This window comes from Salvelinus namaycush, chromosome 13, assembly GCF_016432855.1.
Source record: "Salvelinus namaycush isolate Seneca chromosome 13, SaNama_1.0, whole genome shotgun sequence".
Lineage (NCBI taxonomy): Eukaryota > Metazoa > Chordata > Actinopteri > Salmoniformes > Salmonidae > Salvelinus > Salvelinus namaycush.
Window position 1 is genome coordinate 29619697 of NC_052319.1, and position 26409 is coordinate 29646105.

Below are 26409 nucleotides of genomic sequence, written 5' to 3' on the forward strand. Positions count from 1 at the left end.
AACGTGTCAGCTTTTTAGATGGTGTTGTTAATCTAGTTTCATCACATTTGCAAGATGTGTGATACTTAAATATCCTGTAATTGGTTTATTTACCCTCTTAATTTAAAGCATTTGGGTTTATTTTGTTTTCAACCTCTTGAAAATTGGATGTTAACTTTTCATTGTGCATATGTCAGTATGCTTTCTAATTTCAGGCAAAAAAAAAAGTACGTTATTTGCTTAATTTCTGCATTCGAGAATCAAATGTAGGAGCAGGGTCTGGAACTATGGAACCTGCAGTAATAACAGCCGTGGACTACAAGAATACATTAAACTCCTAGTTTTGACCCATAATTTTCTTATAGTTTTTGTGTAAATGATGTGTTCAGTAAGTGGATCCTGGGTAAAACTAAGACAAAGAAATGCACCTGCAGACCTGTTAGTGAATCAGTGAGTTGTAGTTTTGCATTTACAGATTCCACCATTACTCTTCAAACACATAATACAAAAAATGTATTTCCAAACACTGAGCTATTTCCTGAATATTCTAAAAGTAATTTAGACTGTGAAATTCAGGCAGTGTCATAAAGTACAAGATAAAAGTTCTATAATGAACAAGTTCTATAATGAATTTGCTTGTTCATGAATATGAACAAGCAAATGTTATTATCCCCATATCTGTGTCATTGCTGACATTGTACAGTATTCTTAATCCTAGAGAAAGGATGAGAGCATACATGCTGCTGATTTAGTTTGTCTTGCAATGGACTTTCTATGATACACCAAAAAAATTGTTTAAAAAAACGTATTTTAAAAGCCCAGTGCTATTAAAAATGTGATTTTCCTGTGTTTTATATTTCCACACTATGAGGTTGGAATAATACTGTCAAATTGTGAACATGATCATAATGGCCCTTTAGTGTTGAGCTGTTTGAAAAGACTGCCTGAAATTTCTGCCTGTTTTGGTGGAATGGAGTTTTTACCTGCCTGGTGATATAGTTAATAGACCAATAAGAAAGAGCGTTGCAAATCTCTCTGCCAATAACAGCTAGTTTTCAGTTTTCCCCTCCCCACTCAGACTACTCCCAGACAGTTCTAAGAACATTCTTGCTTGGAGAATTTGCTCTTTGCTAAGAAGCAAATTCTTTTTCTTCACCATTTTAATTGAAAAAAATCACAGGTTGTTAATAATAATTTGATATTGAGATAAAAACGGCTGCCTTGGATCTTTAAGAAAGGTTCAACTTGTATAACAGCAAAAGAGAAAATATACTAAACAAACAACTAGTCTCAAAACACCCTGTACTTGTTCCACATTACAGTTTTATTCGAAATTGGTTCTCAGCAATTTGCCAATCGAACTCAACAACTTGATGAATGTACAGTATCATTCCTAATTGGAATAAATAGGCTTTTATGTTCATCAAATAAACACAACAACAACAACCACTGTTGACAAGAGCACATTGACACATACTAGGCCATTGAAACCGAATTCAAACAAAAAAGTTACTTGGCCATTTTAAACTGGAATGAGAACCCTAAAGTCCCTGATGTCCAGTATATTGAAGCCTTCGGCCTGTGAGACCATTTTAACGCACATTGCACAATCACACTGCACATTTTTTTGTATCATAATGCATATGCTACAACTCACCAATTGCACTGATATTAACTGCTGTTAATATATATATTAGGCAACAACTCCAGATCCCAGACCCTTTCCTCACATTGCCTCCAATTATTATTATTATTGGGGTGGTTGGGAGGGCTTTGGAAGGTTGGAGGTGTATTTAGGGGGACTGACTATACTGCCAAGTCGTTGGGCCTGGCTCTGATGCTGCTGCTCTTGCTGGCCCTGCTGAGCCGGCGAGGGTCTGTGACCATGACGGGGGGCTCATGCATTTCCACTGTGGTGGTGACGTGGCCTTCCTCCTGATCAACATTCCCCCCACTCAAACTGCCCCCACTGGAGCTGGGGCTGGTGGTGGTGGGGGGAGCAGCATTACAAGGCTGCTGCTTACTATCAGAGGAGGGTGCGGAGGAAGGGGAGAAGGAGGGGGATGTGGCCTTCATCTCCCGAGTCTGCTGCTCGGTGGCCAGGTTGGCCCAGTTCTGCTGCGTGGTCAGCCTTTGGTTGTTGTTGCTGCTCATGTAGTAGGAGGACGAGGGCCCCTCCTGCAGGGGGTCCATCTTGAACTCTGCCGGGGAGGCCTCTACCTTGGGCCGCAGGAACGCACCACTCCCAGCTGTCACGTCCGTGTACGTCGGTGGGTAGCTGAGGTTGGGAAGGGCAGTTCTGGAGGCAGAAGTTATGGACTCCGGCCCCACACCATTAGAGCGGGGCAACAACACATGATCAGGGGTGGCCATTCCCTGTTTAACTTTCTTCCACCCAAGGTGATAGATCTCTAACAAATTCAGCAAAAGAGACACGCAAGCCACCACAAGCATAAATATGATGAAAATTGTCTTTTCAGTGGGCCTAGATATGAAGCAGTCCACAGTGTTGGGGCAGGGCCACCGTGCACACTTGTATAGCGGCCTCAGCTGGAAGCCATAAAGAAAATATTGACCTAAAATGAACCCCACTTCAAAAAGGGTCTTGAAAATGATGTTGAACACATAGGTGCGCAGCAGGGCACCCCTAATGCGGATCTTGCCATGCTCATCCCTGATAGGTGGCTTCTCTTTTTTACCACCTCCTCGTCCCCCTGCATCCCCTCCTTCATTGTAAAGGAGTTCCTTTTCCTCCTGGAGTCTGTTGGCCTTTCGCAGCTCCTCTTCCTTCTCTTTCCGCTTCTCCTCCATGCGGACGATGTGCAGTACGTGACCCAGGTAGATGAGAGTGGGCGTGGACACAAAGATGATCTGCAGCACCCAGAAGCGGATGTGCGAGATGGGGAAAGCCTCATCATAGCAGACGTTCTCACACCCAGGCTGCTGTGTGTTGCAGGTGAAGTCAGACTGCTCGTCGCCCCACACGTCCTCGGCTGCCGCTCCCAGCACCAGGATCCTAAAGATGAAGAGGACAGTCAGCCAGACCTTGCCGATTACTGTTGAGTGTTCCTGTGCATTCTCCAACAGACGCCCCAGAAAGCTCCAGTCACCCATGCTTCAAGATTTCTAGCCTAGGGAGAAAGTACAGTCTGGAGTGAACAGAGGGAGGAGAGAAGGATGACGGGATGAAAAGACAGAGAGGGGGAAAGAGATTGTCAGTTACCTGTTAAAGTGATACCATGTAACATAAAGCATGAATACCCCAGCATAAACTGCAGGGGGATAAAGGACAGAGAAACACTACAAACCTAGAGAGAGCAAGCAATGGTCGCGTCACCCACAAACATACAAAGAGCTAATCACACTTCACATCGGCACAACACATTAAGCGCTTATTAAAATTACTTCCATAAAATGGCCTTGAAGAAGTCATTGGCGTTAACTGCTAAATCAATTGTTTTAATCGAACAATCGGTCAAAGCAAGTGAACGGTATAGAAATGTTCTGTAATGCCACAGAATTTTGTGAAGCCCCCTATTTCACTATTTAGCATTAACTATGAACCTGACATTTATGCTAACACTCTTTCACTCTCCTGTTCTCTCTCTCTAAATCTTTCTCTCGGTCACTGTCACACATACACACACACGCACTCCCTCTCTCTTTCTCTCTCTCTCACCTGCTCGCTCCACTGCCCAGCAGGCATTTGCTGAGATCAACATTATAATGTTCAAAAACAGCAGTGAGCAGAGGTTGGACTGCGGTGTGTAGGCCCTGACACACACGACTCCCACTGTTACAGATCCAACAGAGCCTTAGGTGTCAAGTCCAAGATATAACATACAATCTTCAACATCTAATAGGCCTTTATATCCTGTGATGTACAGAATTACATTTTCATTGAGAACAGGGGCAGCTATAGGCCTCTTTTAACATGCTGATAAATCATTAGCTAAATCTAATACATCTGTAACACACTTGTAAAAAAAAATTGTGCTATTTTCATGGCAATTTAATGGTCAATTATATAAGAAATTGCAGCCAATAAATGCAAAGACACCATATTCACAATTACATATATTGACTAAGCTATTAACTATCTAACAATGTATACTGTCATACTGTAACAGTATACAGAAACAGAATAACAGAATAATCAGATTACACTTTCCCCATATGTGATCCTCAAAAACAAGCTATGAGAATGATTTTTAACTAACCTCTGAATATACTTTTGAAACTAAGACATTGCACAACATTTGCCAGCCCTAGTCACAAAAAAATACTGTTGAATACAGGAGAATGAAGCCAAATACTCTTACTTTTTTTGTAGGTATTTTCTTAAAACTGCATTGTTGGTTAAGGGCTTGTAAGTAAGCATTTCACTGTAAGGTCTACACCTGTTGTATTCCGCGCATGTGACAAATAAGATAGTATTTTATTTGTTATATATGTATAGTGCTTGGTTAGCTTTGTGCACATGAACTTGCCAGTAGAGGCCTATCAATCTACTATTCACACCAAAAGCAAAACGCAAGCAGAAACATAAAATAGTTGGAACATACTCAAATGTTCTTGTATTGAGGGTAATAAATCCATCGACTAGGGTTCAGAATAAATATGACACCTGTAAAGAAAAAAGATGGATGAATATGTTAATTGGTTTATTTAAATCAAAAGTGTATTCCCTTATCTTTAAGCAGACTGACACACGTGATAGGTATTTTTTTGGTTTACTGTTATTTTTTTTAAACTCTTATTGAAGTGAAAATGACCATGCCCTGATTCATAAATATTAATTGGCGTCATAAATTAAGATATTAATTAGATTGGAAAAACAAGGCATTTTGACACAGAATTGATATGCAAAGAAATGTTAATCTCTAGAGTTGAGAGATGTTTTAACCTATTTCTCTCTCCATATCAACATCCCACCGCATAGTTTGTATCCTGATGAAAATATTGTGGGATTTTTTTCCCTTCACGGCAAATACATATGAAATATATATTAAAAGTGTTAACATTATAAACATATTAAAAGTGCCATACCCCAAATGAATGCTTATCTCATCAGAATTTTAAGTGCTGATCAAGAGAAATACTTTGATCTAAAAGAAATGCGCGCCTAAAGATTGGATAAATACATGACCGTATAAAACACAGTCAAAAATACAAATATCGAAATGCTTTAAAAGTTATTTGTATTATTATTTGTATTGTCATTATTACTGCTATTATAAGGACTACAGTATTAGAATAGCCTATCTGATAAGGTTGGAATGTTGTATGTTCTTTGTTGTCTCAACATTTGTTTTGTTTAAACACGTGTATCAGTCCAGAAAATATCCCATCATATTATACAAATCGAATAGATTGAATATCAGATGATTTTTGAAGGTTTTGATGACCATTAAATAAGTCAATAATTAACTCGATCAAGTTCAGGTAGCCAACAGTAACCTACAAAGTGTGCTGCCTCACAAATCGACAATACAGAGGGTGCCAGATAGGCTTTGTGTCCACTGGCTTTATTTTTAGCTCCCCTATACCTTTGTTATCGTATTGTTTGACCGATTATAATAGGTCACTACTGTAATTTCTAATAATTAAATACTCAACATTTAAATGTTCATTAAATAAAATGTCCATTGATACGAGTTACCAGCATCACATCAGTACGAGTGCCAGGAAAAATACTCGCACCTCATTTCAATCATACCTTAGACAGGAGATGCCCAATTTAAATATGGAAAGCAATATCCATCTGCCATTGGTGCCATATTTTGAGTGCGTCGGATAGCCTACAGACCTCCCAGGGAAGCTGGTGCCCTCCCTACTTCACCAAATCCTGGCACCTCTGCCAGTTTACCAAACTCTTTTAAACGCAGCCAGGCCAAGTTATTCATTCAAACTTCACACGTGGATTCGCCGCCAAATTTGAGCAAGAAAAGTTAGTTTTTCGAGACGAATTGAACCTGAAGATAGGTTTCCGCGAAGCGCAGCTCACTCCCATTCCCTGCCATCGCGACTGTCACATTGTGTGACCATGCATGAGTGAATTCAGAAAGTCATCACCCTGGACCGATGCACGCCACGCCCCTATAAAACATCAAGCTTCAAATAGGCTATGCAGTCTGGGTGGTGCATATTACCATCCGGGAAAAGTCAGTTCTGCTTTCATAGTTTAACATCTGACCTTCGGCCTTTAGTGACGGAAGCTGGCCATTTCTGACAATAAGGTAGCCCATCTGTGAGAAATAGTTCATTTGGAATGCTGAAGAGAACATAGGCCTGTGAGATAAAATTGTCTTCAATTTGTGATTCTACACCTCACTAGAATACAATTTACTTGTGATACATGGCTATCAAAAGTTACACTGCAAATCCAGTCACCCACCGCAAACCCATGTAACCTCCCGCCCTCTCTTGGTTGTCCAGAGAAGCGCATCCCAGTGGCTGGAGGTTGATAACATTGGTATTACAACAGATACTGTGAAAGCAATAAGTAAACCTGCAGTATCATTTCAGTTTTTTTTATTAAAAGTCAAGACCCAGGGTCAAAGTGCAGATCTAATAAAAAATACAAAACAACCTTCTTTCAAAAAACATGCAGTTTAGAAATCTGTACATTAATAGCTAGGCTCTAGCTGCTGTAAAGAAGCAAGTGACAATGTTGAGGCTTTCAAAAATGTCCAAGAATGATTTGTACTACTGAATTTTGCATTTCCTCCAAACAGTCAATATAAAACAGACAAAAAGCCCCCATACATCTGTAAAGATTGTGAGAGAAAGTAAGCCCACAAAGTGCTTTCACAAATGTGTGTGATGCATCTCATTGCTAAAACTGTCCTTACCTTTTCACAGGTAACAGTCAGATTGTCACTACAGTGATACAAGTTATTATGGTCCAACTTCTACATGCATTTTTGGACAAAGCACATTAGGCCAATTTGCCTATAGATCAGCCCGCTAACTCACATTGAAAGAGGTGCAGTGATAAGTTCAGTGCCTAAAATAAGGAACAAGCTGAAAGATGATAGGCTCTGAAGCCAGGTTTACAATCAGTCTTGACAACAATAGGCTAGACGTCAGTCTCAGTTGGCATAATGCTCAGAGGGTCAGTTTCCAGTACCCAGCTTAAGCCTACTCCTGGACCAAGAAGCACTTCTAATGGATATTCCCCATTGAGCATGATTTTTAAGTACAGGAATAGGCCTCATTTGGGTCCAGGAAATCTGTCCAGAATGTTCAAGCGTATCAGCCATGCTACCTAAAAACATTGTGCTCTGTGTGGCTCAGTTGGTAGAGCGTGGCACTTGCAATGCCAGGCTTGTGGGTTCAATTCCCACAGGGGACCGGTACGAACAAATGTGAAAAGGTATGCATTCACTACTGTACATTTCTCTGGATAAGAGCATCTGCTAAATTACTAAAATGTAAATGCTCAATATACAGCATCATCTACATCATACTATTTGACACCGCTAATAGACTAAGGCACTGTTTTAAAATTGCTTTGTTACTCAATACATTTCCTTCGCCGGTGTGAGCCTCAAATAGAACTTGGAGCTAAACTGCACACTTGTGAGTTTCTGCTTTGGTAAAGTTATCTACAAAAGCTGTAGAAGTAACATTAACCAATTCTGGTTGCGCTCCACAATAAAACATTAACAAACTCCTGCAAGCTCATTGTAAACCAGAAGGTGGCGATCTAGACCCATTTGTCACTGCTGTTCAACCTCCCAAACAGACATGTGGCTCAAACATACAAGCACCAAGATAAATAAAAAAAATACATTTAAAAAATGCTAAAACATTACCCCATGGGTCAGTCATAGTGGAAGGCACAGAGAGAGAAATATCCTCTACGACAGTGTTCCCCAACTCCAGTCCTCGAGTACCCCCAAAAATACACATTGGACAAGCACATCTGATTCAACTTGTCAACTAATTATCAATCCCTCAATGAGTTGAATCGGGCATGTTTGTCCAGGGCTACAACAATAACGTCTGCTGTTGGGGGTACTCGAGGACTGGAATTGGCAAACTGCTCTAGAAAAGCAGACTTAGGGTTAGGCCAATCCTCTCAGCTGCTACAGGTATGTCCGCACAAGTATGTTCTCTTCTCATGGTAACAAAACACTGATACGTTTCTACTCCCTAGTTCTCTGTAGTCTAAATGGGGAAGAACATGGCCACTATGCTGGGCTCACACAGTCTTGTTGCTGGAGGAATCTGTAAGAGAGGACAGCAGCATCTCGTTCTTTTTATTCTGTAGTAGGGACTTGTCCGTGGTTATGTGATCGGGGTGAGCGTAGGCAGGGCTCTTCTTGGACATCCTGGTGGAGCACCTCATCAGGGCCTTGACGATGAGGTAGGCCAGCTCGGCTACGTTGAGAACCATGCAGATGGCAGACGAAGCCACCATGAAGATGGTGAAGATGGTCTTCTCTGTGGGTCGTGAGATGAAGCAGTCCACCTTGTTGGGGCAGGGCCACTGCTCACACTTCACCAGACGAGGCATCGCGAAGCCATCGTAAACAAAGTAGAGGGCGTACATAAAGCCAGCCTCAAAAATCAGGCGGAAGAACAGGCTGCAGGTGTACGTCCACCACAGAGGCCCTGTGATGGGCAGACGACTCCTCTTCAGGGCCTCTAGGTCCACCTGCCTGGTCTTGTCATCACCACCGCTGTGCAAGGCCGTCGAGATGATGTGCCTCTTGTCCCCACGCTTCCTGTAAGTCACGTGCATGGCCACCAACAGGGCCGGTGTAGACACAAAGATCAGCTGCAGGCACCAGAGACGGATGTGCGACACAGGGAAGAAGTGGTCATAGCAGACGTTCTTACAGCCAGGCTGCTGGGTGTTGCAGATGAAGTCAGACTGCTCGTCTCCCCACACGCTCTCTGCAGCCAGTACTAGGATGGTGATACGGAAGATGAATAGGACAGACAGCCATATCTTCCCCAGGCTGGTGGAGTGTTTGTTCACCCCGCCCAGCTGGGCGTACAGAGCCACCCAACTCATCTCTACAGCAGCTTTGGCTTAGACCACCTGGAGAACACAAGAATGGAAACTGTACAAATTAATGTCAGTTCTTAGTGAACTTCAAAAAGGTTTCATGTTCAGAAACCCAAACAGTACACTGGGAAGGAGACCAGTAGGCCTACATCACTGCCGTTTCCTTTTGTCTTTCACAATTAGACATTTGAAAAACCTAACCAAAAATGTACAAACATGAAGTATTCAATTGAACACTAGGTGGTGTTTCTTTCCAATACAATTTAATCAAACTACAACTTAATCAAACTATATAATAATGTGTGTTGTCATTCAAGTAATTACTTTTACACAACACTGGCTATCAAAAGTGAGGCTATATTGACAGATAAAACAGTGTAGTAAAACAATGAATAATCAAACAGTACACAAGAAAGTTAATTTCCATTAACTTAAGACAAAGCAATAAATTAGCATTTGTTTATTATACATTATAAACAGGGTGGTTCGAGCCCTGAATGCTGATTGGCTGACAGCCGTGGTATATCAGACCATATAAAAACATTTTTTTACTTTTCTAATTACGTTGGCAACCCGTTTATAGTCGCAATAAGGCACCTCGGGGGGTTTTGGTATACATCCAGGCACCCCGCGTTGAGTCGTGTGTAGAAGTCATTACCTGTGGTATATTGGCCATATACTACACCTCCTCGTGCGTGGTTGCTTAAATATACACTTACTAAAATTGGCTGCTGCTAGTTACTAAGACTGCATTATTAGTGATGAGTTTACCTGCATTTTATTCAAAATGTAAACTGTCCATAATTTGCCAATTAATAATCATATCTCGTTAGGTTTCCCTGTCGAGTTTCTAATCTGTTAATTCTAACCTGTATATTTGGGAAAAAAATAAGGAACAATCATTTCTTTAATAAAATCCTAAACATCAGCAACAAAAAAAAAAAAAAATCACCAGTGGCTGTATCATTACATAAAGACGAATAAGACAGGTGAGTATGATTCACAAATCACAGCACTCACCTCACTTTCTCGGAACTTCAGCAAACGTCCATTAATTTCACTTTTCGGTGCTCTTTAATGCCGTCGTTTCAAGAAACACCAAAGACGGAGAGAGCAACTCCAAACGAAGCTGAGGGGAAAATGTAGTTGTTTGGAAGTAGGTCCGACTGTGAAGTCTGCGCTCTGATGAGATGTACCTGAGTTTTTACGATCTTCACTTGAGGACGATCCACCTGCTAGGGGGCGGGACGAAGAAAAAGAGCGCTCATCAGTTCAGGAGTGTGTAACTTTTAGATTAAAGTGTCAGCCGTGTAGAGTTTTACCTGATTTCACTGAAATACACTGATTTGTTTATTTGAATCAAACACAATCACATTCTTTTCACATTGACTGTTTATAGACAATTCAGAGAGATACACTTGAATTCAGTCTTCATTTACGGTACGAGCTATAAAGCACGCAGTCATCATTAGCCCAATATTAGACTAAAAGCGCCTAACGTTACTCCGTAGTCCAAGGACCTTACATGTTGTTTAAGGGGCGAATTGGCCCTGGAAGGTAAAACAGCTAAATACTCCATATAAACGTGACTAGATTCTCAATTGCAGTACGGTTCTAGAAACATAAATCCCTTTACTTTCATATCACATCAAAATAATTTCACAAATGCAGAATACACACTTAGTGTACACTGTTTTAACCGGGTTTAGCACAGTTGCAGCACGTTTCAGTGACGTGTGTGGCTTCGGTCTTTCATTTACACACAGGTGTTCAGAGACGCAGATAGCTAATTAGCACAGGTAGTCAGTCCACTGTCTCCCGTAAACAAGCGCTGTAACATGGAAATATGTCCGTGTGGGAACCCTAACCCTATACAAAGGTGTGTATCAATGTAACTTTGTTTTATTATTATTTACGATATGAAATGTCCTTATGCTTCCAATACTGCAAGGGACTCGTGTTAATGTTCAGACCGAGCATTGCGGCTCTTAACGAAACTCCCCTCTACAGAAGAGGCCTTCCTCCAATGACTCTTCTGTGTAATGTAACTGAACTGAGAGTCATGGTCAAGGCCTAAGTCGTCATGAAACAGTCAGTATAGTCACATGATGATGGAGACTTCCTATGTGAAATCAAGATTACCACAACAAAGTAGGCATGACCTCATGCAGACTGAAGATCTATCTAGCGATTATGATATTTTGGGAGACCATAGGAAAATACCAGATATAGTACATAATACTGTTTGTTGTGCATCTCTGTTATTGTGAAGGAAAAATGACAATCTCAACATTTTAATAAAAAAATCTCCCATAAGGTTTTCACATTAACATTTCATATTCATAATTCAAGAAGCCATTGTGGTATGACCAAACCAATAATTTCCTTGTCTGATCAACGTGTTGATTGCATAAAACATGTGGTGGTTAGATTTCTGAGATGGCATGATAATCAATCCCTAGATTGGTTTATTGTGTGTGAGGGCTACAGTAACATCCCAGATTGGTTGATTGATTGTGTGTGAGGACTCAGGGCTACAGTATTCAGTAACATCCCCAGTGTAGGCCCTACTGAGAGATCAGATCATCCTCATCACCATGCTATTTGGCTGAGTGATGGACAGCAGAGTCCCAGACCTCAGCCCACCCTGTTCATCAGTGGTGGTGATAGTCCTGGGGTCACTTCTTGAGCTTGGCCAGGCCCATGAGAAGCTGGTCCCTTCTCTCTCTCCTGGCAGACAGGTGCTGCTGGTCAGCTGGGATCAGCTCACACATCTCCTGGAGGGACACATCAGAAGAAGAAGGGAGGGAGAGGGAAATAAGATGAGTAGAGAGAATGCATTGTTTCTTCTCTGAATTGTACACTGAACAAAAATAAAATGCAACAATTTCAAAAGGTTTTACTGAGTTACAAGGAAATCAGTCAATTGAAATATATTCTTAGGCCCTAATCTATGGATTTCACATGACTGGGAATACATCTCCAATCCAAAATGAAATCTAGAATCGGCTTCACTCATGCTGCCAAACATACCCTAGTGACCATCCTACCGATCCTCAACTTCGGTGATGTCATTTACAAAATAGCCTCCAATACTCTACTCAACAAATTGGATGCAGTCTATCACAGTGCCATCCGTTTTGTCACCAAAGCCCCATATACTACCCACCACTGCGACCTGTACTCTCTCGTTGGCTGGCCCTCGCTTCATACTCGCCAAACCCACTGGCTCCAGGTCATCTACAAGTCTCTGCTAGGTAAAGCCCCGCCTTATCTCAGCTCACTGGTCACCATAGCAGCACCCACCCGTAGCACGCGCTCCAGCAGGTATTTTTCACTGGTCACCTGCAAAGCCAATTCTTCCTTTGCCGCCTCTCCTTCCAGTTCTCTGCTGCCAATGGCTGGAATGAACTGCAAAAATCACTAAAGCTGGAGACTCTTACCTCCCTCACTAGCTTTAAGCACCAGCTGTCAGAGCAGCTCACAGATCACTGCACCTGTACATAGCTCATCTGTAAATTAGCCCATCCAATCTACCTCATCCCCATACTGTATTTATTTATTTATCTTGCTCCTTTGCACCCCAGTATCTCTACTTGCACATTCATCTAATGCACATTCTACCGTTCCAGTGTTTATTTGCTATATTGTAATTACTTCACCACCATGGCCTACTTATTGCCTTACCTCTCTTATCCTACCTCATTTGCACATGCTGTATATAGATTTTTCTACTGTATTATTGATTGTATGTTTGTTTATTCCATGTGTAACTCTGTTTTTGTATGTGTCGAACTGCTTTGCTTTATCTTGGCCAGGTCGCAGTTGCAAATGAGAACTTGTTCTCAACCAGCCTACCTGGTTAAATAAAGTTGAAATAAAAATAAATAAATAAATACATCTTGGCAAAGGAGAAATGCTTACTAACTGGGGTGTAAACATATTTGTGCACATTTGAGAGAAATAAGCTTTTCGTGCTTATGGAACATTTCTGGGATCTTTTATTTCAGCTCATGAAAAATGGGACCAACACTTAAATATTGCATTTATATTTTTGTTCAGTATAGTTTTAACTGCTAGGATTTCATTTCGGTGTTATCCTAGTGAAATATTTCCTTGGTTACACTATGCATTTAAAAATCTGTCCAATATGAAATATTTTATGCTTGTGAAATAGTTTACGCTTAGGGCCAGGGTGTTCTCACATGACGGCTTCCATTGGAGTGTGGAGAATGATGTTTGAACAGCCTGACTGCATATGATTGAGTAACGTCTAGTTAACAGGGTATAGTACTAGAAGGGAAAAACTTTTGAATGCTCGCCCTTGAGCTCGCTGGACTTAATGTTCCATTGCCCTCATTGAACTAACCCAGTTTTTCATACCTTCTTGTACTTGATGAGCAAAATCTGAAGACATTTGACCTAGTCCTAGAATATAGAGGCGTTGGTACAAACAGTACAACACACAAACACATAAGCTTACTTTGTTGATGCGCTCGGCTGCCTCCCCAGAGAATTCGGGAACAGGTCCAAAGGCGTTCAGAACCCTCTTCATGCCCTCTCTGTAGCGCTGGAGATATTCCTCCAGACCTGGGGGAGTGGACCGGATAGAGAGGGATGGGTAGACTTTAAGGCCAAAGGCAGATCTTACTGTATTTGGTTCAGTATAGAGTAACAAAACAGATTTGTATCGTCTCACCATGACCAAGAATGAAAGTACTCAAAGTCATTTAGGCCTAGTTGTATTCTACATTGAACAAAAATATAAAAACGCTACATGCAACAATTTCAAAGATGTTACTGAGTTACAGTTCATAAGGAAATCAGTAAATTTAAATAAATATATGGATTTCACATGACTGGGAATACAAATGTGCATCTGTTGGTCACAGATAACAAAAAAAAAAGGTAGGATCAGAAAACCAGTCAGTATTTGGTGTGACCACCATTTGCCTCATGCAGCTCGACACATCTCCTTTGCATGGAGTTGATCAGGCTGTTGATTGTGGCCTGTGTAATGTTGTCCCACTCCTCTTCAATGGCTGTGCGAAGTTGCTAGACATTGGCGAGAACTGGAACAAGCTGTGGTACATATAGATCCAGAGCATCCCAAACGTGCTCAATGGGTGACATGTCTGGTAAGTCTGCAGGCCATGAACGAACTGGGACATTTTCAGCTTCCATGAATCGTGTACAGATCCTTGCGACATGGGGCTGTGCATTATCACGCTGAAACATGAGGTGATGGCGGGGGATGAATGGCACGACAATGGGCCTCAGGATCTCGTCATGGTATCTCTGTGCATTAAAATTGCCATTGATGAAATGCAATCGTGTTCGTTGTCTGTAGCTAATGCTTGCCATACCATAACCCCACTGCCACCATGGGGCACTATGTTCACAACGTTGAAACCGCGCCTGCCCACACAATGCCATATCTGCCATTTGCCCGGTACAGTTGAAACCAGGATTCATCCATGAAGAGGACACTTCTCCAGTGTGCCAGCGGCCATCGAAGGTGAGCATTTGCCCACTAAAGTTGGTTACGACGCTGAACTGCAGTCAGGTCAAGACCCTAGTGAGGACGACAAGCACGCAGATGATCTTCCCTTATATGGTTTCTGACAATTTGTGCAGAAATTCTTTGGGTGTGCAAACCCATAGTTTCATCAACTGTCCGGGTGACTGGTCTCAGACGATCCCTCAGGTGAAGAAGACGGATGTGGTGTCCTGGGCTGGCATGATTATACGTGGTGTGAGGCCGGTTGGACGTACTGCCAAATTCTCTAAAATGATGCTGGAAGCAGGCTTATGGTAGAGAAATGAACATTCAATTATCTGGCAACAGCTCTGTTGGACATTGCTGCAGTCAGCATGCCAATTGCGCGCTCCCTAGAAACTTGAGACATCTGTGGCATTGTGTTGTGTGACAAAACTGCACATTTTAGTGTGGCCTTATTGTCCCCAGTACAAGGTGCCCCTGTGTAATGATCATGCTGTTTAATCAGTTTCTTGATGTGCCACACCTGTCAGATGGATGGATTATCTTGGCAAAGGAGAAATGCGCAGGGATGTGAACAAATTTCTGCACACAATGAGAGAAATAGTATTTTTGTGGGTATTGAACATTTCTTGGATCTTTTATTTCAGCTCATGAAACATGGGACCAACACGTTACATGTTGCATTTATATTTTTGTTCAGTGTATTTGAATGAATTTAGTAAGTGGGTTTAAGCATTAAAACTAGTCAACTTCTTTCTTAGGTGTAAAAAGCTTGTTAATTTGTTTCTTACTTCCAAGTTGAACACTGAATGTGTACATGAACATTACAGGAACAGACTAAAGCTAACACTTCAGTGTGATAACTGGCAGCTACGTCCAACTAAGCTCTCTCACAGAGTTTTGTTTTTGGAGGGAGAGACCTCACCTGACGGGCTGTTTTCAAAGACTCTTTCTCTCCTCTACTTCCACTACTTAAGTAAAAATACTTTAAAGTAGTATTTAAGTAGTATCTGTACTTTATCATTTATATATATATATATTTTTTTGTTGTTGAATTTTTACCCCCTTTTTCTCCCCAATTTCGTGGTATCCAATTCTTAGTAGTTACTATCTTGTCTCATCGCTACAACTCCCGTACGGGCTCGGGAGAGACGAAGGTCGAAAGCCATGTGTCCTCCGAAACACAACCCAACCGCACTGCTTCTTAATCCAACCCGGAAGCCAGCCGCACCAATGTGTCGGAGGAAACACAGTGCACCTGGCGACCTGGTTAGCGTGATGCGCCCGGCCCGCCACAGGAGCCGCTAGAGCGCGATGAGACAAGAATATCCCTACCGGCCAAACCGGTAGGACGACGCTAGGCCAATTGTGCGTCGCCCCACGGACCTCCCGGTCGCGACAGAGCCTGGGCGCGAACCAGAGTCTCTGGCAGTGCCCTAGACCACTGCGCCACCCGGGAGGCCTATTATTTATATTTTTGACAACTTTTACTTCACTATATTCCTAAAGAAAATATTGTACTTTTTACTCCATACATTTTCCATGACACTCAAAAGTATTTGTTACATTTTTAATACTTAACAGAACAGGAAAACTGTGAAATTCACACACTTATCAAGAGAACACGTGGTCATCCCTACTGCCTATGTTCTGACGGTCTCACTAAACACATGCATCTTTTGTAAATAATATCAGTGTTGGAGTGTGACCCTGGCAATCCATACATTTTAAAACAAGAAAATGGTTCCGTCTGGTTTGCTTAATAAGGAATTTGAAATTATTTATACTTTTACTTTGATACTTAAGTATATTTTAGCAATTCAATTTACTTTTGATACTTAAGTATATTTAAAACCAAACACATTTAGACTTTTACTCAAGTAGTATTTTACTATTTTAATTTGTGACTTATTTCAGCAACTTTCTATTAAAAGGTATCTATACTTTTACTCAAGTATGAGAATTGGGTACTTTTTCCACCACTGTCTGCTTCAATAGTCTGAACAAAATAAGTGTAAGGCTCCTTCTGTCTGATAAAATGACTCAGCTTTCTGGGTGTAAGGGCTCTTCTGTCTGATTAAATGACTCAGCTTTCTGGGTGTAAGGGCTCTTCTGTCTGATAAAATGACTCAGCTTTCTGGGTGTAAGGGCTCTTCTGTCTGATAAAATGACTCAGCTTTCTGGGTGTAAGGGGTCTTCTGTCTGATTAAATGACTCAGCTTTCTGGGTGTAAGGGCTCTTCTGTCTGATTAAATGACTCAGCTTTCTGGGTGTAAGGGCTCTTCTGTCTGATCAAATGACTCAGCTTTCTGGGTGTAAGGGCTCTTCTGTCTGATCAAATGACTCAGCTTTCTGGGTGTAAGGGCTCTTCTGTCTGATCAAATGACTCAGCTTTCTGGGTATAAGGGCTCTTCTGTGCCCTGTTTGGAAATGATAGTCAATCAGAGAGAACTGTTGAGTGTTTTACTATCTGATTGGACTAGTTGTACTAGACCAGTGGTTCCCAACCTTTTTGGGTTACTGTACCAACAACTGAATTTTGCTCTGCCCAGAGTACCCCTGAAGTATCCCCTCATGTGCATTTTACCTATTGTCTCATGAGTGTTCTCAAGTACCCCCAGGGGTCCTAGTACACCTGGTTCGGAACCACTGGACCTACAGTGATAACAGGAGTGGACCTGAGTGTTTTACTATCTGATTGGACTGGTTGGACTAGGTGACCTACAGTGATAACAGGATTGGATTCTCAATGTGTTCTCTGTCTCTTCCGTCAACGCGTTCTCTCAATGTGTTCTCTGTCTCTTCCGTCAACGCGTTCTCTGTCTCTTCCGTCAACGCGTTCTCTGTCTCTTCCGTCAACGCGTTCTCTGTCTCTTCCGTCAACGCGTTCTCTGTCTCTTCCGTCAACGCGTTCTCTGTCTCTTCCGTCAACGCGTTCTCTGTACTCCCGTCAACGCGTTCTCTCAATGTGTTCTCTGTCTCTCCCGTCAACGCGTTCTCTCAATGTGTTCTCTGTCTCTTCCGTCAACGCGTTCTCTCAATGTGTTCTCTGTCTCTTCCGTCAATGTGTTCTCTGTCTCTTCCGTCAACGCGTTCTCTCAATGTGTTCTCTGTCTCTTCCGTCAACGCGTTCTCTCAATGTGTTCTCTGTCTCTTCCGTCAACGCGTTCTCTGTCTCTTCCGTCAACGCGTTCTCTGTCTCTTCCGTCAACGCGTTCTCTGTCTCTTCCGTCAACGCGTTCTCTGTCTCTTCCGTCAACGCGTTCTCTGTCTCTTCCGTCAACGCGTTCTCTGTCTCTTCCGTCAACGCGTTCTCTGTCTCTTCCGTCAACGCGTTCTCTGTCTCCTCCGTCAACGCGTTCTCTGTCTCTTCCGTCAACGCGTTCTCTGTCTCTTCCGTCAACGCGTTCTCTCAATGTGTTCTCTGTCTCTCCCGTCAACGCGTTCTCTCAATGTGTTCTCTGTCTCTCCCGTCAACGCGTTCTCTCAATGTGTTCTCTGTCTCTTCCGTCAACGCGTTCTCTCAATGTGTTCTCTGTCTCTTCCGTCAACGCGTTCTCTGAATGTGTTCTCTGTCTCTTCCGTCAACGCGTTCTCTCAATGTGTTCTCTGTCTCTTCCGTCAACGCGTTCTCTCAATGTGTTCTCTGTCTCTTCCGTCAACGCGTTCTCTCAATGTGTTCTGTCTCTTCCGTCAACGCGTTCTCTCAATGTGTTCTCTGTCTCTTCCATCAACGCGTTCTCTCAATGTGTTCTCTGTCTCTGTCAACGCGTTCTCTGTGTTCTCTGTCTCTTCTGTCAACGCGTTCTCTCAATGTGTTCTCTGTCTCTTCTGTCAACGCGTTCTCAATGTGTTCTCTGTCTCTCCTGTCAACGCGTTCTCTCTCTGTTCTGTCAACGCATCCTCTCTCTCTGTTCTGTCAAACGCGTTCTCTCTCTCTCTGTTCTGTCAAACGCGTTCTCTCTCTCTCTGTTCTGTCAAACGCGTTCTCTCTCTCTCTGTTCTGTCAAACGCGTTCTCTCTCTCTCTGTTCTGTCAAACGCGTTCTCTCTCTCTCTGTTCTGTCAAACGCGTTCTCTCTCTCTCTGTTCTGTCAAACGCGTTCTCTCTCTCTCTGTTCTGTCAAACGCGTTCTCTCTCTCTCTGTTCTGTCAAACGCGTTCTCTCTCTCTCTGTTCTGTCAAACGCGTTCTCTCTCTCTCTGTTCTGTCAAACGCGTTCTCTCTCTGTTCTGTCAAACGCGTTCTCTCTCTCTGTTCTGTCAAACGCGTTCTCTCTCTCTGTTCTGTCAAACGCGTTCTCTCTCTCTGTTCTGTCAAACGCGTTCTCTCTCTCTGTTCTGTCAAACGCGTTCTCTCTCTCTGTTCTGTCAAACGCGTTCTCTCTCTCTGTTCTGTCAAACGCGTTCTCTCTCTCTGTTCTGTCAAACGCGTTCTCTCTCTGTTCTGTCAAACGCGTTCTCTCTCTCTGTTCTGTCAAACGCGTTCTCTCTCTCTGTTCTGTCAAACGCGTTCTCTCTCTCTGTTCTGTCAAACGCGTTCTCTCTCTGTTCTGTCAAACGCGTTCTCTCTCTGTTCTGTCAAACGCGTTCTCTCTCTCTGTTCTGTCAAACGCGTTCTCTCTCTGTTCTGTCAAACGCGTTCTCTCTCTGTTCTGTCAAACGCGTTCTCTCTCTGTTCTGTCAAACGCGTTCTCTCTCTGTTCTGTCAAACGCGTTCTCTCTCTGTTCTGTCAAACGCGTTCTCTCTCTGTTCTGTCAAACGCGTTCTCTCTCTGTTCTGTCAAACGCATTCTCTCTCTCTCTGTCCTGTCAAACTGTTCTCTCTCTCTGAGCACGGTGGTGCTGCTAGAGCAGGGTCAACTTCTAGTGTTCACAATGCCCTTTCATATTCTCCATCTACTTGATGTTTCAGACTCTCAGAGAATCACGCGTGTGCGCGCGCACACACACACGCGCAACCACACACTCTTTCTCTAAAACACACACCCACGTCATCCCCCAATATATTTTTATTTATTTATATTTCACCTTAACTTAACCAGGTAGGCTAGTTGAGAACAAGTTCTCATTTACAACTGCGACCTGGCCAAGATAAAGCAAAGAGGTGCGACGCAAACAACAACACAGTTACACATGGAATAAACAAACATGCAGTCAATAATACAATAGAAAAAGTCTATATACAGTGTGTGCAAATGAGGTAAGATAAGGGAGTTAAGGCAATAAATAGACCATAGTGGCGAAATAATTACAATATAGCAGTTAAACACGAGTGATAGATGTGCAGAAGATGAATGTGCAAGTAGAGATACCGGGGTGCAAAGGAGAAAAAATAAAAATAACAGTATGGGGATGAGGTAGTTTGTTGGGCTATTTACAGATGGGGTATGTACAGGTGCAATGATCTGTGAGCTGCTCTGACAGCTGGTGCTTAAAGTTAGTGAGGGAGATATGAGTCTCCAGCTTCAGTGATTTTTGCAATTCGTTCCAGTCATTGGCACCAGAGAACTGGAAGGAAAGGCAGCCAAAGGAGGAATTGGCTTTGGGGGTGACCAGTGAAATATACCTGCTGGATCGCGTGCTGCGGGTTGGTGCTGCTATAGTGACCAGTGAGCTGAGATAAGGCGGGGCTTTACCTAGCAAATACTTATAGATGACCTGGAGCCAGTGGGGTTGGCGACGAATATGAAGCGAGGGCCAGCCAACGAGAGCATACAGGTTGCAGTGGTGGGTAGTATATGGGGCTTTGGTGACAAAACGGATGGCACTGTGATAGACTGCATCCAATTTGCTGAGTAGAGTGTTGGAGGCTATTTTGTACATGACATCGCCGAAGTCAAGGATGGGCAGGATAGTCAGTTTAACGAGGGTGTGTTTGGCAGCATGAGTGAAGGATGCTTTGTTGCAAAATAGGAAGCCGATTCTAGATTTAATTTTAGATTGGAGATGCTTAATGTGAGTCTGGAAGGAGAGTTTACAGTCTAAGCAGACACCTAGGTATTTGTAGTTGTCCACATATTCTAAGTCAGAACCGTCCAGAGTAACGATGCTGGACGGGCGGGCAGGTGCGGGCAGCGATCGGTTAAAGAGCATACATTTAGTTTTACTTGCATTTAAGAGCAGTTGGAGGCCACAGAAGGAGAGTCGTATGGCATTGAAGCTCATCTGGAGGTTAGTTAACACAGTGTCCAAAGAAGGGCCAGAAGTATACAGAATGGTGTCGTCTGCGTAAAGGTGGATCAGAGAATCACCAGCAGCAAGAGCGACATCATTGATGTATACAGAGAAAAGAGTCGGCCCGAGAATTGAACCCTGTGGCACCCCCATAGAGACTGCCAGAGGTCCGGACAACAGGCCCTCCGATTTGACACACTGAGCTCTGTCTGAGAAGTAGTTGGTGAACCAGGCAAGGCAGTCATTTGAGAAACCAAGGCTACCGAGTCTGCCGATAAGAATGTGGTGATTGACAGAGTCGAAAGCCTTGGCCAGGTTGATGAAGACGGCTGCACAGTACTGTCTCTTATCGATGGCGGTTAAGATATTGTTTAGGACCTTGAGCGTGGCTGAGGAAACCAGCTCGGAAACCAGCTCGGAGAAGGTACGGTGGGATTCGAAATGGTCGGTGATCTGTTTGTTAACTTGGCTTTCAAAGACCTTAGAAAGGCAGGGTAGGATAGATATAGGTCTGTAGCAGTTTGGGTCTAGAGTGTCTCCCCCTTTGATGAGGGGGATGACCGCGGCAGCTTTCCAATCTTTGGGGATCTCAGACGATACGAAAGAGGTTGGAACAGGCTAGTAATAGGGGTTGCAACAATTTCGGCAGATCATTTCAGAAAGAGGGTCCAGATTGTCCAGGCTGGCTGATTTGTAGGGGTCCAGATTTTGCAGCTCTTTCAGAACATCAGCTGTCTGGATTTGGGTGAAGGAGAAATGGGGGAGGCTTGGGCATGTTGCTGTGGTGGGTGCAGGGCTGTTGACCGGGGTAGGGGTAGCCAGGTAGAAAGCATGGCCAGCTGTAGAAAAATGCTTTTTGAAATTCTCAATTATCGTGGATTTATCGGTGGTGACAGTGTTTCCTAGCCTCAGTGCAGTAAGCAGCTGGGAGGAGGTGCTCTTATTCTCCATGGACTTTACAGTGTCCCAGAACTTTTTGGAGTTTGTGCTACAGGATGCAAATTTCTGTTTGAAAAAGCTAGCCTTTGCTTTCTTAACTGCCTGTGTATATTGGTTCCTAAATTCCCTGAAAAGTTGCATATCGCGGGGGCTATTCAATGCTAATGCAGTACACCATAGGATGTTTTTGTGCTGGTCAAGGGCAGTCAGGTCTGGAGTGAACCAAGGGCTATATCTGTTCCTGGTTCTACATTTTATGAATGGGCATGCTTATTTAAGATGGTGAGGAAAGCACTTTTAAAGAATAACCAGGCATCCTCTACTGATGGAATGAGGTCAATATCCTTCCAGGATACCCAGGCCAGGTCGATTATAAAGGCCTGCGTGCTGAAGTGTTTTAGGGAGCGTTTGACAGTGATGAGGGGTGGTCGTTTGACTGCAGACCCATTACGGACGCAGGCAATGATCGCTGAGATCCTGGTTGAAGACAGCAGAGGTGTATTTGGAGGGCAGGTTGGTTAGGATGATATCTATGAGGGTGCCCGTGTTTACGGATTTGGGGTTGTACCTGGTAGGTTCATTGATAACTTGTGTGAGATTGAGGGCATCAAGCTTAGATTGTTGGATGGCCGGGGTGTTAAGCATGTCCCAGTTTAGGTCACCTAACAGCACGAGCTCTGAAGATAGATGGGGGACAATCAATTCACACATGGTGTCCAGGGCACAGCTGGGGGCAGAAAGTGGTCTATAGCAAGCGGCAACGGTGAGAGACTTGTTTCTGGAAAGGTGGATTTTTAAAAGTAGAAGCTCAAATTGTTTGGGCACAGACCTGGATAGTAAGACAGAACTCTGCAGGCTATTTCTGCAGTAGATTGCAACTCCGCCCCCTTTGGCAGTTCTATCTTGTCGGAAAATGTTAGTAAGGGATGGAAATGTAAGGGTTATTGTTGGACTTCCTAAGCCAGGATTCAGACACGGCTAGGACATCCGGGTTGGCAGAGTGTGCTAAAGCAGTGAATAAAACAAACTTAGGGAGGAGGCTTCTAATGTTAACATGCATGAAACCAAGGCTTTTACGGTTACAGAAGTCAACAAATGAGAGCACCTGGGGAATGGGAGAGGAGCTAGGCACTGCAGGGCCTGGATTAACCTCTACATCACCAGAGGAAGCGTAGGATAAGGGTACGGCTAACGGCTATAAGAATTGGTCGTCTAGTACATTCGGAACAGAGAGTAAAAGGAGCAGGTTTCTGTGCGCGGTAGAATAGATTCAATGCATAATGTACAGACAAAAGGTATGGTAGGATGTGAATACAGTGGAGGTAAACCTAGGCATTGAGTGGCAATGAGAGAGGTATTGTCTCTAGAGACACCATTTAAACCAAGTGAGGCTAGCTCCAGGCTAATTGGCGCTTGCGTCGGGACAGAAACGTTAGCCAGGAGTAAACACTCAGATAGCAGCTAGCTAGCTGCAATGATCGAGGTGAAAAGGTTCAGAGCTTGCGGTAGGAGTCTGGAGATATGGAGAAGAAGAAGTCCGATATGCTCTGGGTTGAATCGCACTGTGCAGACTGGCAGTAGTTGTCCGGGCTAAAAGTTAGCTGATGACCGCTAGCAGTGGCTAGCTGACTACTAGCTAGTTAGCTGGCTAGCTTCTGTTGAGGGTTCCGGTTCTAAAGTAAAGAAAATAGCAGATCAATACCACATTGGGTGAAGCAGGTTGCAGGAGAGTATGTTGAAGTTAAGAAAAATATTTAAAAAAGAAAAGAAAAAAGATATACACGGGACACAAGACGAAGACAAAGATGCCTGACTGCTACGCCATCTTGGATTGGTGGTGAAATAATATGGTAAAAGGGTACTGAGACGTGATGGTAGCCACAGTTCCCCCTCCTTTTATCAGCTGTTCAGGGTCTGGCAGAGCAACCTCTTCGAACCCTAATATCACGGTCTGGTCATAAACTCTGCCCTTCACACAACCATCTGACCATCGCACATTGTTAATGTCACAATCACACAGGACAAAGAGGACAGTATATAAATATTTATTCTTTGGGGACGTTCTCTCTTTGTGTAAGTCAAAAGGAGAAACTTACCTTCAGGTGCGTTGAGGTGCATGGTTTCCATGGGACCAATAAAAGCGTAACGCATTCCCAGCCCCTCTGACATCACCAGGTCAATGTCCTTGACTGAAATGACACCGTCCTGAAACGAGAGGAAGCAATAAACACAGATTCAACAAAAGACTCAAGACCCGCCCCCCCCCCCCCCCCCCCCCCCCCCTCAGAAGTGCTCTACCTGCCCACTTGCCCACCAACGACTGGTCTGTCTGTCTGTCAGGAGTGCTGAGGGAGCAGTAGACTAGAAGACCCTTCTTATTTCATCCCACCAGAGCAGAATTAAGGCTACTCCCACCAGATTGGGTTTCCCCAATCATCCCATTCTGTGTCCCAGGATAATGGGAGGGTACAGAGGAAGCTGTGAGGGCAGTGCCAGGCCTGGGACAGGGCCTGCTGTTCTCCACTCAGATTACTGCTCAACAGATACCTGTTGGCTAACCAGGGGGAAATCAAAGCTTGCACACAGATCTAGAGAGTAGAGGGGAACGGGGACAGGGTTGTCTTTGTTCGCATCCTGTGGGCCAACAACGGGCCCGTTATCTTGGCATCGCGAGGCGGCGTCCAGGTGGGGGGGGCAGCTGTGAAAAGGGGCCTTTCCTCTGCTGTAATCACCGGGAGCTACCGGCTGCGTTCTCAGCCACTCCACTTTCCCACGCTGGCTTGGACTCAAAGGCCAACTTCTGTGTGTCTGTCTATGTAATATTAATATCAATGACACTTCACTTGAACTCTCCATTATTAAGACCATAACACTCAGCTTTCTGAAAATTTTACAGCAATGACCAGGTAGGCCTATGTACTTACAAGATAAAATTATAACATATTAAGAATTTTTCTTTGGGGAGGGCACCACTAGATACCAGGTAGTTACCACCTAAGTAGAATTATTCTACGTAGGCTATGTGACTAGTACATTTCTATAGATGCCATATCATTTCCTATTAGTTACCAGGTAGCCCAACCCCTGGTGTTAACAGTACAGTATAACAAGTTTCCAACTTCCTCTGTCTGAGTGCTTATGACGAAATGAGAGGACAAACCATGCAGGATAGACCAGATTCCCAAACTGTGAAATCACAGTGAGCCGCACTCAGTGAGCTTACAGTACATTGTCATGCACGAGGTGTGTGTATCTAGGTAAAGGCTGAGTTGATGCTGGCTTTACTCCGTGTTGCATCATGCTTAAGAACAGCCCTTTAGCCGTGGTATATTGGCCATATACCACACCTCATCAGGGCGTATTGCTTAAGTATTGCACTATTCCTCCACAAAGGTTCCATACAACTTCTTTAACTACCATTCATGTTCAGTCAATACTGGGATACTAAACATTACCCCATATAAATCACTAGCTAGAGGACAGGCTCTTAGGCCTAATGCAGAGTAGGTAATCTGGTTCACCTACATGGCAACCAGCCTTAACCAGAAGGAAGTACAAATCACTGCCTGGCACTGTTTTAGTAAGGAATGTCATAAAGACATGCGTCTGAGTTTCTACAGGGCAGTGTAAAGACGTAAATATGTACACATAGACGGGATGTATATGGCGTGGGGAATGGATGCAAGGTGAAGACGCTCAGTTCCCTGCACCGTTTCTCTGAACTAAAAACAACACCGGTATTCTCAGTAACAGACTCCATTGGATTTCCATTGGAGCGTGACCACACCGCTTTGTTGAGTGGACTGACTGAGCTCACGAGAGCTGTGATTTTTCACTCTGAAGGCTCACTTAACTCTTTAAAGAAACTTCAGTGTAACACGCTAATGCACATCCAAACTGAGTGGAGTAGGTCGGCCTGTTCTGACTGTCTGTGTGCATTCAACTGGGATGTAAACCCTGTTGTTGTATGCTTCAGGTCAAGGAAGACCATGGAAGTAGAAGAATTCTCCTCTTGGGTAGGGGTCCGGTCATGTAACACAAAATTTGTGTGTAACGGTCATTACATTTAAGTCATTTAGCAGACGCTCTTATCCAGAGCGACTTACAAGTTGGTCATGAAGATCAATGCTAATTTGAGTCGCCAAATGAGTGACAGTGACCTGACAAAGTGACTTCAGCACTCCTTCTTACCATGTGATTCCGATCTTTGCTTTTTGTAACATACATATACAATGATTTGTGCTTTCACTTCCTTTAAGAATGTTGAAATGATATTATTGGGAAACCTTAGCTCTTTTTCTGCTGATATGGATGACCAGGATAGGGAAGTGACACTGTCACCTCATGGAAAATCTTACAATTCACTGTTCACATCATACAGTCTAGGGTTCACATCAATAAATACTTCACTTTACAAAGACGCTACTGTAATAACCACGAGGAGATTACAGGAGGCTAACAGGAATGGAGAAAGTTTGTTGAACCAGGTGATGGCCGAAGCCTGCAGACATCGCTGCCCTCAAAGGCTTCATCTTCAATCTGTGCAACTCTCAACTCAACCACAGCCTTACCAAAACTAGGCACCCGTCACATCTTCATACACACACACAACCACTCTGCTCTCTCGTTTTCTTATCATCTGCACAGGCCAGCCAGTGGAAAAACACTCATGGTGTCGGTGCCTGTGTTGACAGAGTAGAGATTAAGGCAAGCAGGGTGACTGACTGACTGACTGGTCACCTTGAGATGGTCTCTAGTTCTGTCCCTTCAATGACCAGGCTTTTCACAAGG

At 43.5% G+C, this 26409-nt stretch overlaps 3 protein-coding genes across 4 annotated transcripts in view; all 3 read right to left on the minus strand.

Moving 5' to 3' along the window:
- Positions 1-1785: 1785 nt before the first annotated feature.
- Positions 1786-3109, minus strand: LOC120057951 (gap junction alpha-3 protein-like). The gene has a single exon (XM_039006432.1). It carries the CDS (start codon positions 3091-3093, stop codon positions 1786-1788), a length of 1308 nt encoding a protein of 435 aa, XP_038862360.1. The 5' UTR covers positions 3094-3109.
- A 3387-nt stretch (positions 3110-6496) lies between these two features.
- On the minus strand, positions 6497-11124 carry LOC120058413 (gap junction beta-2 protein-like). The gene is made up of 2 exons (XM_039007056.1): positions 10022-11124; positions 6497-9034 (listed from the first exon to the last, which is right to left on the minus strand). Exon 2 carries the CDS (start codon positions 9005-9007, stop codon positions 8189-8191), a length of 819 nt encoding a protein of 272 aa, XP_038862984.1. The 5' UTR covers positions 9008-9034; positions 10022-11124; the 3' UTR covers positions 6497-8188.
- A 155-nt stretch (positions 11125-11279) lies between these two features.
- Positions 11280-26409, minus strand: part of cryl1 (crystallin, lambda 1) — a 37547-nt gene continuing 22417 nt past the window's right edge. For both annotated transcript variants that reach the window (XM_039007054.1, XM_039007055.1), the window contains exons 6-8: positions 23715-23823; positions 13485-13591; positions 11280-11778 (exon numbers count right to left, since the gene is read on the minus strand). In XM_039007054.1, the coding sequence (XP_038862982.1) occupies positions 11680-11778; positions 13485-13591; positions 23715-23823 (315 nt within the window). In that variant the 3' untranslated portion in view covers positions 11280-11679. The remainder of the gene's footprint in view (positions 11779-13484; positions 13592-23714; positions 23824-26409) is intronic.

Coding starts and splice junctions, on each gene's coding strand:
- LOC120057951 (XM_039006432.1), bottom strand. CDS start 3,093: ATGGGTGACTGGAGCTTTCTGGGGCGTCTGTTGGAGAATGCACAGGAA.
- LOC120058413 (XM_039007056.1), bottom strand. CDS start 9,007: ATGAGTTGGGTGGCTCTGTACGCCCAGCTGGGCGGGGTGAACAAACAC.